Source organism: Heliconius melpomene, chromosome 9 (genome assembly GCF_056956725.1).
Source record: "Heliconius melpomene rosina isolate 202511_hmr_F chromosome 9, ASM5695672v1, whole genome shotgun sequence".
In the NCBI taxonomy this organism is placed as follows: Eukaryota; Metazoa; Arthropoda; class Insecta; order Lepidoptera; family Nymphalidae; genus Heliconius; species Heliconius melpomene.
In genome coordinates this window covers 1,629,662-1,643,378 of record NC_140397.1, presented here as the reverse complement: position 1 = coordinate 1,643,378, position 13,717 = coordinate 1,629,662, and the positions used below count along the sequence as shown (strand labels likewise).

Genomic DNA, 13,717 nt, shown 5'->3' with positions numbered 1-13,717 from the left:
TTCATATCGATTACAATTCCTAAAAAAAAACACTATTAGCCATTAGATGATTCAAATTTATGAAATGTCAATATATGTAGGTTCTATATACACTATAGTATGAAACAAAAGCGTCGTTATCTAAATATTTCTACATACTAACAGGCTGTCGCCATAAAAATTACATACAAAGAAGTTTTTAATAAAATTCGATAGAGCTTACCTATTTATAATATGGTGTAAGTTGTAAGCGAATGTGGAATTATCGGAATGATAATTCTATACAAAAAAAATAAAATCAAATTAAATCAGCTTCACGCTGTATCCCGCTCACAGCAGGGAAGGCAAAGGGAACCTAGTGTTAAGACACTCCGTTTATAATTTAAATAAATGAACCACTCGTTCTATTACCCACAAATTATTAAAAATATATTTTTTGTTTGTTCCTATAATTATGCCGGTGTGTGAAACCCAGTCATGGCGTAAAAAAATCGACTGGTAGTGGGTTCTATCCCCACTCGAGGAAAGGAAATATTTATTTAAATATATATATTTATTTCTTCGCCCTGGTGTCGAGGCAAAAGCGCGGCGCACTCAACACGCAACGCCTCCAGAATTCGGCGGAAAGTGGGGGAGTGTCTCAACACCAGGTTCCCTCTGCCTACCCAGCGTGGCGCTGATGTGTAGACCACACAACACTGTTATCTCCAGCAAACATTTGGTATACATCAACCGGTTTGTGGACACTTGACGTCTTTCGTCATACTTCATTAGTGATAAGGAATCTTTTGTTAGAACGATATCGGTCGATATACTTAAAATGAAATAGCTTTTTATTATAATTGCTCGCTCAGTGTTGTTAAAGTATGTGATAATAGTATTTAGTTGCTTATAGCATGGGGGCACGAGTAGTACGAGTGTACACGTAATGGTTGTGAGTTCGATTCCCAGTCGGAGGAATGAAAATTTTAATTATTTTATTTACTTACTCTGGCAACAAGGCTGCTACTCTTATTACCAGAACTGTTTCGCTCAAGAATTCAGCGGAAAATGGGGAATAGAAGTATCTTAAAAGAGCGTCTTAACTTGGTTCCCAGGTTCCCTCTGCTTGACTATGTTAATTTAAATCATCTAAACGTTTTATTTTTACCACCACCATTATATCATTTTTTTTATTTATTAGCATAAATAAAAAAAATGATATAATATATCTTTATACAGTCATACATACCCGTAAATAATAAAATAGTCATTTTAAAGCATAATAAAAATTTTGCTTACGTAAAATATAAATGTGAAATAAAAGAAGGTCTTTCATAAAAAGTTTCAAAGAATGAAAAAATAATAAAATACTTTGTAACTTTAAAAAATCAACCATTTCCCATCAGACAGTGTGTGTTCGTTCGTCAGAATTAACGTCTAAATGATTTAGGAGCTATAAAGTGACACTATTACGAGTTGACATTTTGAATCGTTAAATAAGGTATTATAAAGAATCACGTTTGGTCCGTTATTTTGTAAGTAATGAATGATTTAATGGCGATTAAGTTATTAAAGGTTATTTTTTATACCCCTTTATTGTGGGGTTGGTAGTGAATTTAAAGAAAATGACTAATCTCTCCGTTCTACACACTTGTTTTAAGTACGAGGAGAGAACCTAGTACCTATTGAGATCCCGTTCCACTTTTTCCTTTCGATTTTCGATAATGTAAGTTGACGGGTGGACATCAACGCCACGTTTTTTCTTCATATCAGAGCCAAGAAAAGAAAATAATCAAATTTTCCGAGTGGAAATCGAACCCCTAATCGTCCTATCTCGAGAAGCTGTAAAGTTAAAAAAACGTCCATCGCTTTCTGTTACACTTTTGAAACGATGAACTATGCCACAATAGCATTAGTTAATGTCTAATTTGTCATGTCACAATAAAAAAATAAGGAATGTTAACGTTCCTATATAATTATGTTTCTACGACACATATTATTATTTAACTTTTGTTATCATATTAACATTATAATGGATGACATGAAATGATTAATATCGTTCATTTGGAAAATATTTTTGTTGTCTATTTAAAAAAAAAATGTGACGACTTTTAGTATAAAGTTGACCATATTTAAAAAAAAAAATACATCATCTAGATATAATAACGATAAGAATTAATTATTTTAATTTTCCCACTTCTAAAACAAATCCTGACGTAAGTCGAAATTCAACGCCACGCTGTTATTGTTATCAGAGCTTAAAAATTATTATACCTTTACATTTTTCTAATATATTTTATATGATATTATATCTATATTATATATATATATATATTTAATACCGAAGGGGAATCGAACTGCAAACTATGGCGTCACAAGACCCCCTGCACCAAAACGGCAAGGAAATAAGACATAATAAATATAATGTCGATTGTTAAAGTCATCATTACGTAAAAACTGTCCTAATTATAAAATGAATCGTTTAAATGTTAAATATTTTCGGTACAAAATGAAAATAAAAAAATTTGTTTGAAGACATCGTCTGGAGTTTGGTCAACGCAGTAAAAGAGCAAAAGTTCTGTAGAGTCGATTCTTATAAAAATTTGCTAATTTATAATTAAATATTATAATAGAAAATATATTTTTATAAGTTTAATAGCTTTTATAAAATATTTTTTATAAAAAAAATAATTATTATGAATTTAAAATTAATTTAATAATCGTGGTAAAATGAAGTGAGAGAACGCTTTAAGTAAGAACATTTAAAAATAATTATAAAATTGCATAGAAAAACGATTGTATAGAACTTTTTTTGTTGCAAGTGCACTTGCACAGATATTATCCATATTTTTGAAATTATCGTAGTTTTTGAGAAGTTTAGTTTCATAAATTTTACATATAACATACAAAATTATTACAAGTTATTCAGAAAAAAACAATATTTACAAAAATCTTTCCTATTTATTAATTAAACGATCATTTAAATACACAAATTATTTTAACCCCACACTTGAACCCCTGCTAAAAACAAGAAAAACTACAACCAACAACACATAAAAAAAAATCCGCAAAATATCACAAAAAAAATACCAAACTTATTATAGCTTAATATTCTAACAGCATCTCGTTATACGGCCTTATCTTGATGAGTCACACAGTGCTCGGCGCGGGAAGGCACGGGAAGGCACCGTGAAAAAAAAATATCTCATCAGATTACACTATGACTCACCGTTACTAGGCCGTTACTTAACTTATAGTACGGCCAACAAGTCGTGACCACTTGGAAATTAGATTTTCTGAGTTTAAAATTTAATGTGCGCAGTCATCTACAACTAACCTCAGCGGCCATGGCTTATTGGCCGTACTATATTGAGATGGAAGCTCGGAACGATGACTAGGTCTCATTGTCTTTGGACTTGGGGGTTGAATAATTAAGGCTTTAAAGGGTTGTGTAATTGTGCTTTTTTGCAAGCTTTTTTCGCTATAATATGTTTTGCCTCTGAGACCAGTCGTGGCGCAGGGCCAGAAGTTCGAGACTGTAAACGATTGCAGAACGACCTGTGGGTTCGATGCACAGACGAAGGAATAAAATATTTATTTTTTATTTTTATTTCTTCGCTCTGGTGTCAAGATGAGTTCTGCTATTCAAAAAGCAATGTTTCAAGAATTCAGCAAAAAGTGGAGTATGGAGTATTTTAACACTAGGCTACCTAAAAAAATAATTTATTTCCCTGAATGGGAATCGAACTGACATCCGTAACGTTTCTGTTACGTCGTACCAAGAAAGCAATAATATTTATATAATTTTTAATATTTTTTTCTGTTGCATTAATGTTAATTAACAAAAAATCAATTCAATTTAAGTTCTATTTTTTTCTTTTATCAATTTGCAGCTTTCATATTTTTTATTTTAAATTTGAACTATTAAGCTCATATTCTGTAGAAATTAATTATTTCATTCCTATATTCTTAATCAAAATCAAATTAAATAAAATATGAGGAAGTTTCATGGAAAAATATAAAGTTATATAATATGTAGGTACACTAGCACATCAAATGCTCTCATTTAATAAAAAGATAAGATAAAACCAACATATACCAGAAAACTAATTACCACTAATTTAAAATCGACATGTATAGCAACTTTACAAACATTTAGTAAGATATAAAAGATAAAATAGAACCAATATACATACAGAAATAAGATATAAAAGATAAAATACTCTACTAGAGCAGATGCACTCTTCTAATTTAACCCGAGCACACACTGTCTAGACCTGTCAGTGTCTGTGTCAACTAACCGTAAACGTAACAGTTTACTACAGTCCAGATAGAAAATAATTAAAATTGTTCGATTGTACCTACTTTTATATATAGCAGGCAGCATATCCTTTTGCCTACCCTACTGGTAGGCAAAAGGATCTGGGAACCTAATGTCAAGACACCCCCATTAAGACAATTTCCCATTAAGACAATTTTAGAGGCATTATTGTTGATAGAGGAAACTCCACGCCGCGGCGCGGTTTACCTCGTTATCAGAACGAAGGAATGAAGATATTAAATAATTTATTTCCTCGAGTGGGAATCGAACCAAAAACCGTGTGTCGCGTTGCAGTCATGCCCTTTTACTACTGTGCCGACTGACCTTAGTGGGTTATTTTTAGATATGTGATAGTAGCAATAGAATATTTTACATAATAAGGTAAGTTGATTAGGTATGATTCAATACATTGAAATTTTTATTTGAAATCATTTTTCTTCAATAAAAGTTTATTTTAGATAAAATCTATTGAAAATTATTTTTGTCATATACGAGTATGTATATGTATAGTCATTAATTAAACGAATAAAATATTTTAATTTCCTCTTTCTCTTTTCCCTTTTCTCTTTTCCTTTCGCCACTCAACGTAATGTCTCGAAAATTTAGGTAGAAGTGAACAACACAATATCTTATAGATCACACACTAGGTCCCCTAGGTTCCCGAGGCCTCCCATCGTGAAGCCATATTTTACATTAAAAATATTACAAGAAATCATTATATAATTAAAATAAAACTCGTTCACAACCTGTATCACGTAACATTGATATTACAATTTCATCAGCCCATAGCTATTCCCCGTACTGCGCCGGCGCATGAGTCACTCGCTTACAAAGGAAGGAAAAAAAATGTGTTAGAATTGACCGACTATTTATGCGCATGTTAATTATATTACTGTTACATGATAATGTTTTAAATTTGTATGTATTTATTTTATATATATAGGTATACTAGCGGCCCGCCCGCGGCTTCGCCTGCGTGAACTACATTATTATTAATTTCTGTCTCCATGAGTACCTATGTCCTATAAGTGACGTCCATGCAAAATTTGAGACTCCTAGCATTTGTAGAATAACGAAGTTTCATATAAACTTTCGACCCCAAAAACAACCCCTTAGAAGTCGAATATTGCAAATTCCCGTCTTAGCGAGCACCTACAGTCCTATAAGTAACTCCTATGCAAAAATTGAGATTCCTAGCACATGTAGTTACTGAGATTTCGTGATGAGTGAGTGACCTTTCGATTTTATATACAGGGTGTCCCAGGAGTCAACGATAAAACGAAACCAGGTGATAGACCAAGTCGTGACAGTTATGAGAAAAATATAAAAAAAAATCTTTGTCATGTATTTTTCATATTATATTGATTTTAAAAAATATCGGAAAAACCGACACCCTGTGATGGTTTTTCAAGTCCCAGGACTACAAATATTACTCTTTCTTCATTTTTTTTCTGTAATGTAATCATAAGTAATCCTTCTGTGAATTACAGTTTAAGATTGAAACATACCTGCATCAGTTTTCAATAAAATATCGTGTTTTTGCCAAACATTAAATTCAAAATATTTAGTACACCCAACTTTAACCGACTGTACTGTAAAAAAAATATACTACACTGTTTTTGCAAGTAACTTTAAAAGTTGGCGCATTTAATCTGGATTCCGAAATGATAGGATACTTGCTGGATTACTTCTTTGTTGAAGAGAGAAAAATCGAAATACACGATAATCGGGGTGACATTGAGCGTTTTGGTAACTTTTCCGGTACATTCTAGCTGCAGCATTTGCGTTACATAACCATTCTCCATGAATGAAATGCATATTGGCAATATGTCAAAGACCGAGTATATGGCCTGCGAGAGCCCGGACTCGAGCACTGTCCTTATAAGTCCTCGGCCAACCCCTAAGTCGGATAAGTGTTGCCTGGGCTAAGTGGCGGGAGGTCACTGGTGTGGTCTGTGATCACAGGATACCGTCCTAACTCTTATCCGGCCAAGGAGATCGTGATCGATGCCTCCAGACTCGTGCATGACGGATCCAAGGTACCTGAACTTTTCCAAGTACAGTGAAGAAAATGAAGAAAGAGTAATATTTGTAGTCCTGGGACTTGAAAAATCATCACAGGTGTCGGTTTTTCCGATATTTTTTAAAATCAATATAATATGAAAAATACATGACAAAGATTTTTTTTATATTTTTCTCATAACTGTCACGACTTGGTCTGTCACCTGGTTTCGTTTTATCGTTGACTCCTGGGACACCCTGTATATATAGATTATACATTTTTTTTGTTTCACACTGTATCAGAGTAGACAGAAAGAACATAGGAACCTAGTGTTAAGAAGTGTCTTAACGGTGTGCCGTTCACAAATCCAGACATTTTTCACTATTCGACATCTTGAGGTTACCAGGAAAATATTAAATATTTTATTCCCCCTACTGGGAATCGAACCCACAACCGTCGCGTTTACTAACAGTCGCTTGTGTAGTGTGCTACGATGGGCTCACGGCTGTCTTTACATAATTTGTATTGAATTAATAGTTTTAATAAGCTTTTAAGCTTTATAAGAAGTGAAGTTAAACGCCGCGTTTCGCCTTTTAAAACCATTAAGGCGAAAATATTCTGTTAATAATATAAAAGAAACAAAAGCTATTATAGTTTATTATAAAATATAATAATTAGTCTCACAATCAATACCTGTACTATGGTAAAAAAAATATTTTATATTGTGGTCTCTTATAGCAGTTTGTGGTTTTAATTGATATGCTACCTAGAAATTGACATGTAGGTAAAAAAACATAGATTCGTAGAATAAATATTTTAAAAAATTTGAGAAATAAGTTGTTGAAAACAATTATCATAGTTAAGAAGTACAAGCATGTGACAGATATGGGTTCGATTCCCACCCGAGAAAATTAAATACTTAATAATTTCACACCTTGTTCTGATAACGAGGCCAAGCGCGGCGTTAAGTTCCACCAGTCAATACGCAAAGCCTCCATAATTCAGCAAAAAGTGGGAAACGGAAGTATCTTAATAAGAACAGAGTGCCTCAATACAAAATTCTCAGGTTCCCAGAGCCTACCCAGCGAGAAGTTAAAAAACACTTTAAACCATTCCACTTCACACAAAACGGGGTCTTCTCTTACAAAGCTAATTGTGCTTTTAAAGGACATATGTATGTACAAATGTCAGGAACACTTGTTCAAATATTTAAAACGTCCGTTTGTACGTCATGATATGTTTGTTCGGTGGAAAGCTTTAAGTTTCGATGTATCTATGGAGCTTAAATAGTAATTAAATTAGTTAATGTATTTAAAAAAACGTGGGTGTGACTGTAAAGCGACGAGTGTGGGTTCGATTCCTTTTTTTTATTTCTTCGGTCTGGAATTAAAGGAAAAAAGCTCGTTGAGTGCTGTCATAAACACAAAATGCTTTGAAAGTGGGAAACGGAGTGCCTTAACACTAGGTTAGCCTTTTTCATTAAAATATATTAAAACCCATAAAATTAACAGTTGAATAAGTAATGCTGTCTTGTTAAATAACTAGTTGATAGTTCAAAAAATATGTAATATAAAAAAATTGGATTGAGGCTTCAGAACTGTCTGACTGTAAGCTTCGTAGTTGGGGATACGATTCCCATTGGAGGGAATAAAGAATTTTCATCTTACCACTTTAGTTGAAGAAAGCGATCTACAAAATCAATGATTATATTTAAAAAAAAGAATTAGAAGAAAAGAAAGAAAGAGAAGAATAAATTAAATATAACAATCGGTCAACACAGGCGTCGGTTTGATCCCCGAGGTATATTACAGACATTACGAAAACGGAATCGAACTCACAACCTGTCACACCTTGTACCTTGTATTTACAGTGACACCTTGTACCCCTGCACAATTGACCTTTAAATTCTTTTAAAACTAAATAAACAGCCCCGATCCATCAAAAAAAAATTAAAATACTTCAAATATAATTCGTCACTAGTTCTATTCAAATGTAAAATTTAAAAAGCCGCGCCCAGGTTCCCTATAATGAATCATCAAACGATCGCCAACAAACGCTAAGTGAGTCATTTTATTACATAATATAAAACGTTAATGTCATTTCATATTTTTGTTGCTAGTTTAAAGAAATTCTTCATTTGGTCGTCGCCCGCACCTTTGTTTACTTTAAGGCTTAAAATGAAATAATCCTTGAGGAAAAGAAATGTTCAATATTGAGGTCGTCCAGCAGCAGGCCCAGTGGCACTTGGGTGTGACTGTAACGCGACGGTTGTAGGTTCGATCCCCACTCGAGGAAATAAAATATTTATTTATATTTATATTTTCATTTATTCGCTCTGGTGTCGATGCAACGACCGACGTTGAGTCCCGCCACTCAACACGAATGCCTCCAGAATTAGGTGGACAGTGGGGAACAGAGTGTCTAAACACTAGGTTTCCTCTTCTACCCTGCTGTGTGCGGGATACAGCGTGAAGCTAATTATTATTTCTTCGCTCTTCGGCAAAGCGTTGTATTGAATTCATAATACAAAATACAAAATGGAATTATCTTAATGGGAACGTAGTGCCATAACACTAAGTTGCCAGTTTGTTAAGCTATAAAAAATATGTTTTGGTTTCTTCATCTTTAATAATACAGTGTCTAAAAAGATTAAAATTATTTTACTTTAGATATACATCCTTCTATTAAAATTATTCGTATATTATACATACGAACAGACGGACTCTATAATATGCTACAGTATTAAAATTGCCTTAAAATAACTAATAACAATTTTTATTTGTATAATAATATGATTATCTTAAAAAGAAAAGAAATTTCTAAGGCTTCGATTTTAGTGCACAAGATAGAGTAAATGCTCACAAAGTTTTACAAGGCGTTAACAAAATAATTTAACATAAGATATTCTAATATGTAAATAAAGACGAATATTTTTGCTTATTACCCACCAAAGATACTTCCATTTGCAATTTAAAATAATAAAAAATCTATTAGAATCATTACCCACCATCCTTAAATAAAAAAATATTGCTAATTTTATCAACTTCACGCTGTATTCCGCATATTGCAGGTTCATCAAAGGGAACTTAGTGCTAAGACACTCCGTACCCTACTTTCCACCCAATTTTTCGAGGAGTTACGTGTTGAGTCGCGGTACTCAAGATCGAGATTTGCTTTGTTGCCAGATCGAACAAATGAAAATATTAATTAAAATTAATTAATTTCTCCGTGTAGGGATCGAACTCACAACCATCACGCTTACAGCTACACACTTGTACCATTACGCCATAAAGGTATTTAAAATATACTTGAATTTAAATAATTTTACCAATATTTTCCATACATTTGGAATCAATATGAACCCATCGATAACATTTGATTGTCATTACCGGTACTTACGCGGTTTTATCGAAAAGACCTTGCAATATATCGCGTTGCAGATAAACACTAGCGTTGTTTTGCATCAATTTGAATAAATTAACCAAACACATATATTGGTCATATATCGTTGCAATGCTATTAGATAACGTTATTTAAAATGTGATATTAATAGGTTAATTCGTGTTTAATGTAATTGTAACTGATGGTTGTGGGTCACTTGGGAAAATATATATTTTTTAATTCATACTTTCAGGTCTTATCTAATCGCGCATGCAATTTCTCGTATAATAATCCAGACGGAAAGTAGAGTACGAAGTGCTAAAGCGAAGCTTCTTTTTAGCTTCTTGTTGTCATACGCATACCTACACCAAGATAAGTAGAAAGAACCTCGTCCCGTCGAATCCGTCGCGAGCTAGGGGAGAGCGGGATTCAATGCCACGTTTTATCCCGTTGCCTAAGATAGGAAGTAAAAATATTAAATATTTAATTCCCCCCACTTGGAATCGAACCCACAAACATCGCGTATTTTGTATTTTGTCATTGCAATAATTAGGTAACTTTCACACACAATTTGTATCTTCTAGCAGCAAGTTTATATAGAAGAACTGACACGACATTTTATCTTCTATATAACAGATCGATGGGACGTGGCTTTAAACTTCGTAAAAAAAATGCAAAAATGCTAAGAAATTTCTCTAATAATCATTTCTTTAGCAAAGTTTAAAAAGATTTAGTTTTCCCATGAAAAAGAACAGAACAATACACGAACAGCACAAGATCCTTTTAAATGTCCTGATAACGATACTTATTCACGCTCATGGACCATAACGTGTAAATTACGAATGTCAAAACCGCACTAATAATTACAATGATTGTATTTGAAAATCTTTATATATAAACAAAAAATACGAATTCGAACCTGTTGCCTTGAGATACAGTCCATTTTAGAACCACCTGAGCCTTGGCCACGTGACACGCAAGTAGTGTTAAGCGAATATCGCAAATGATGATCTCTTCTTGGAATTGTTTTCTCTGCTTGTTTTTCAACTTGGAAGGCTTATTCTGTTTATAATTTGTTGTTAATATTATACATTTTTAATGTCTTATACGTAAAGAAGGGTAAATTACCTAAACAATTGTAAGTAATTATATATGTTTTTCTATAACTTACTAATTAGGATGAAAGATTAACGAAATTAAGCTGGTTTTAAAACTTTTTTGTGGCATTTTTTTATATTCTTCGTAAAATAAGTCAGTAGATGAGTTGAAACTTATGATTGTTTTTAAGTGAAGTGAGTAGATGAAAATGAGGAACGAAGTGTCTTAACGCTAGGTTCCCTCAACGGGGTACATGAAGTTGTAGCTGTATGTAAGAGTATTTTATATTTTATACAATTGCATTTAATTAGCAACCGGCGAGACGCAACAAAAGAATAAATTAGGTATGCCAGACTCGTGATATATCACTTACCGTTCCACGCGTATTATTCAGAATAATGCACTTGTGATTCATTTACTACCTAAATTAATTTCAAATTAAAATGGTGACCTGGTTGTTTGAGGTGACTTTAGAAAGAGAAAGTTTATATTGTTTTTTTCTGATCTCGTCGTATTTATTTACGTTATTTTTTATATAATCAAAAATGCTTTTAAAGAGTCCAGTTTTGGTTATAAAAAAAGGTTTTACCAATATATTGAATTGATTTTTTAAGTTCAATAATAATCCTTGTAACACGGTTTCTTACAAGGCTTGTAGCTTCCCTCAGAACAGAGATAAGCGCGAATTTTCTTTGCCAAAGGACAATCCAACCTCCCGCACGGACCGTGCACGTCTCTTTTGTTAACGAACTGCCCATGCTGGTATTTACCTTTATGCGTCTCCCCATATATAAACTGATGCTGACTACCTCTATATTCCATCCTTTTAGGGCAATTAGTACCACCACAAGGACCTTTGGGGAATCCCATTGCAAGTATGGCCAACTCGCTAGCAGTAAAAGGGGCAACGAAATCATCATAAACCCTAGGTTCCTCTACGGGCCTTATAGGTTCACGAACTATGTCTGGAGCTCCAAAGAAATAGGCGACGGGTGGAACAGCGTCTATAGTAGTTTGTTCCCAATGTCTAACCACCTCAACGTCTTTTAATTTTAAGTCATCCGACAAGTATTTACGACCAGGCAGTCTCTCCATTTCTGGCAGCGCGATAAAATAACTTATGACCCTATTGCCCAAACACGTCAATCGAATGAAAAATTCGATTTCACCTGATGCTTTCAAGTCTTCCTCACATTGCAGGGGTCGGATCAGTTCTACCGTATTCGTTACCATTTCTGGTCGCGTAGTATCTCTGTATTCGGCTTGGTCCATGTTTACTGGATTCAATTCGGCAGCTTGTTGTAGGCAATTGAAAAATGACTCGTGCCATTCAACTATACAAAAGCCTACACAGTTCATCTCTTGATCTCTGTTCCAAACGGTTATGTAAATAGGGGTTTTTTTAAGGACTTCTTCTAATTTCGAAGGTCTTGATAGGAACATTATAGCGTTTCCGACCCCAAAGTAAGGTGGTTGCGGTAAGGGTTCTGATGGAAGGGGCAATTTAAATACAGGGGCTTTTTTACCTTTTTTACCTTTGGGCTTGGGGGGTTTTTTGCCTTTTTTTCCGGGTGGAGGAGGTGGTGGAGGTTCTACGAAGTTGTCATGGGCAACATAAAAATCAAATATGGGTAAACAATTTACTTGCATGGTGCATGTCTGCATAAACTTCATTTCTTCCTCCGACGGCATAGGTGGCTCCTTACCTTTTTTACCCTTCTTAGGTTTAGGTTTAGCTTTAGCACCTTTTTTACCCTTTTTTGCCGCCTCTGCAGCAGCTAATGCTTCGGCTTCCCGTTTTCTTTCCTCTTCTTCCATGCGAAGTTCATATTCATCTTTTTCTGGTGGTTCGATTTTTAATACAATTTTCTTTACAAACACTTCAAACATAAATATTTGTTCCATGGCTATCGATCTGTAATATTTAATAGTATTGTTATAGTTCTTTTAACAGAATAAATAAAATAAAGGTGTATAAAAATGGATCTTATTAACGAATTAGTTGGAATATGGATATGTAACTGTACTAAGGTTAAGAAAAGTAAATAAAACCAGCCAAGTACGAGACGGACGGACAGACGTACACGAGGAGTACCACTATCTACAAAATCGACAAATATAACAAGTTTCTTGCATTGAAGCCGTCTTAAATTTATTTTAATCTGTTTTTCGTATTTGTTATTATAGCGGCAACAGAAACATATCATCTTTAAATATGTTAACTGTCTAACTATCACAGTTTATTAGATAAAGCCTGGTGACATACGGATAGACAGCGAAATCTTAATAATAGGGTCCTGTTTTACCCTTTGGCTATCGTACCCTAAAAAAAACTAGATATCTCTGCTTACCTGCAAAATTAAAGATATATGTATGTGTAAACTTATGTAAGTATTATCTGTTAATGTAGCACAAACTATTATATATTTTCAGTTTATTGAACGTAAAATATTGCATATTTTTATATGGAAGCTCAAAAGCACTGATAATTTACTTTATTATTTCATTGGTAAATGATACGCAAAAATTTATTTACTTAAAAATTTTGACATTAAAACCATGTGGACTCGTAACTATGGCAATTATTTAATTTCAAATGTCACTTCTTACTAAGATATTTTGGCTCTATGGCTATAGCTAAACGAACTTGGATGTTGTCACTAGTTTATAAACATACAAGTTCTTTTCCTATAGTTTTACAAAAACTTAAATATAATTTTTTGTCATCCTTTTTCACATCTTTTACGGCTCTCCAATACTCGCCTCAATAATTTTTTTAAACGTTATACGTCGCGTACAATTGGCAATCTATTTATATACTTGTATACTGTTGTAGATATATTTCTGTAACTCTATTACATATTATATTTATTAAATTCAAAATCACAACAAATAGGAATCGAACCCACTTATCGCCACCTTCTAGCATACTATAACTATCTATCTATTTAATG

General features: G+C 33.4%; 1 protein-coding gene across 1 annotated transcript; it reads right to left on the bottom strand.

Moving 5' to 3' along the window:
- Positions 1-11,378: 11,378 nt before the first annotated feature.
- Positions 11,379-12,668, bottom strand: LOC146536132 (uncharacterized). Its single transcript, XM_085190418.1, has one exon. The coding sequence runs from the start codon at positions 12,666-12,668 to the stop codon at positions 11,379-11,381; it is 1,290 nt and encodes a 429-aa protein (XP_085046544.1).
- Between the last annotated feature and the right edge of the window lie 1,049 nt (positions 12,669-13,717).

What these genes read in the sequence shown, in the direction of transcription:
- LOC146536132 (XM_085190418.1), bottom strand. Translation starts at nt 12,668, where the DNA reads ATGGAACAAATATTTATGTTTGAAGTGTTTGTAAAGAAAATTGTATTA.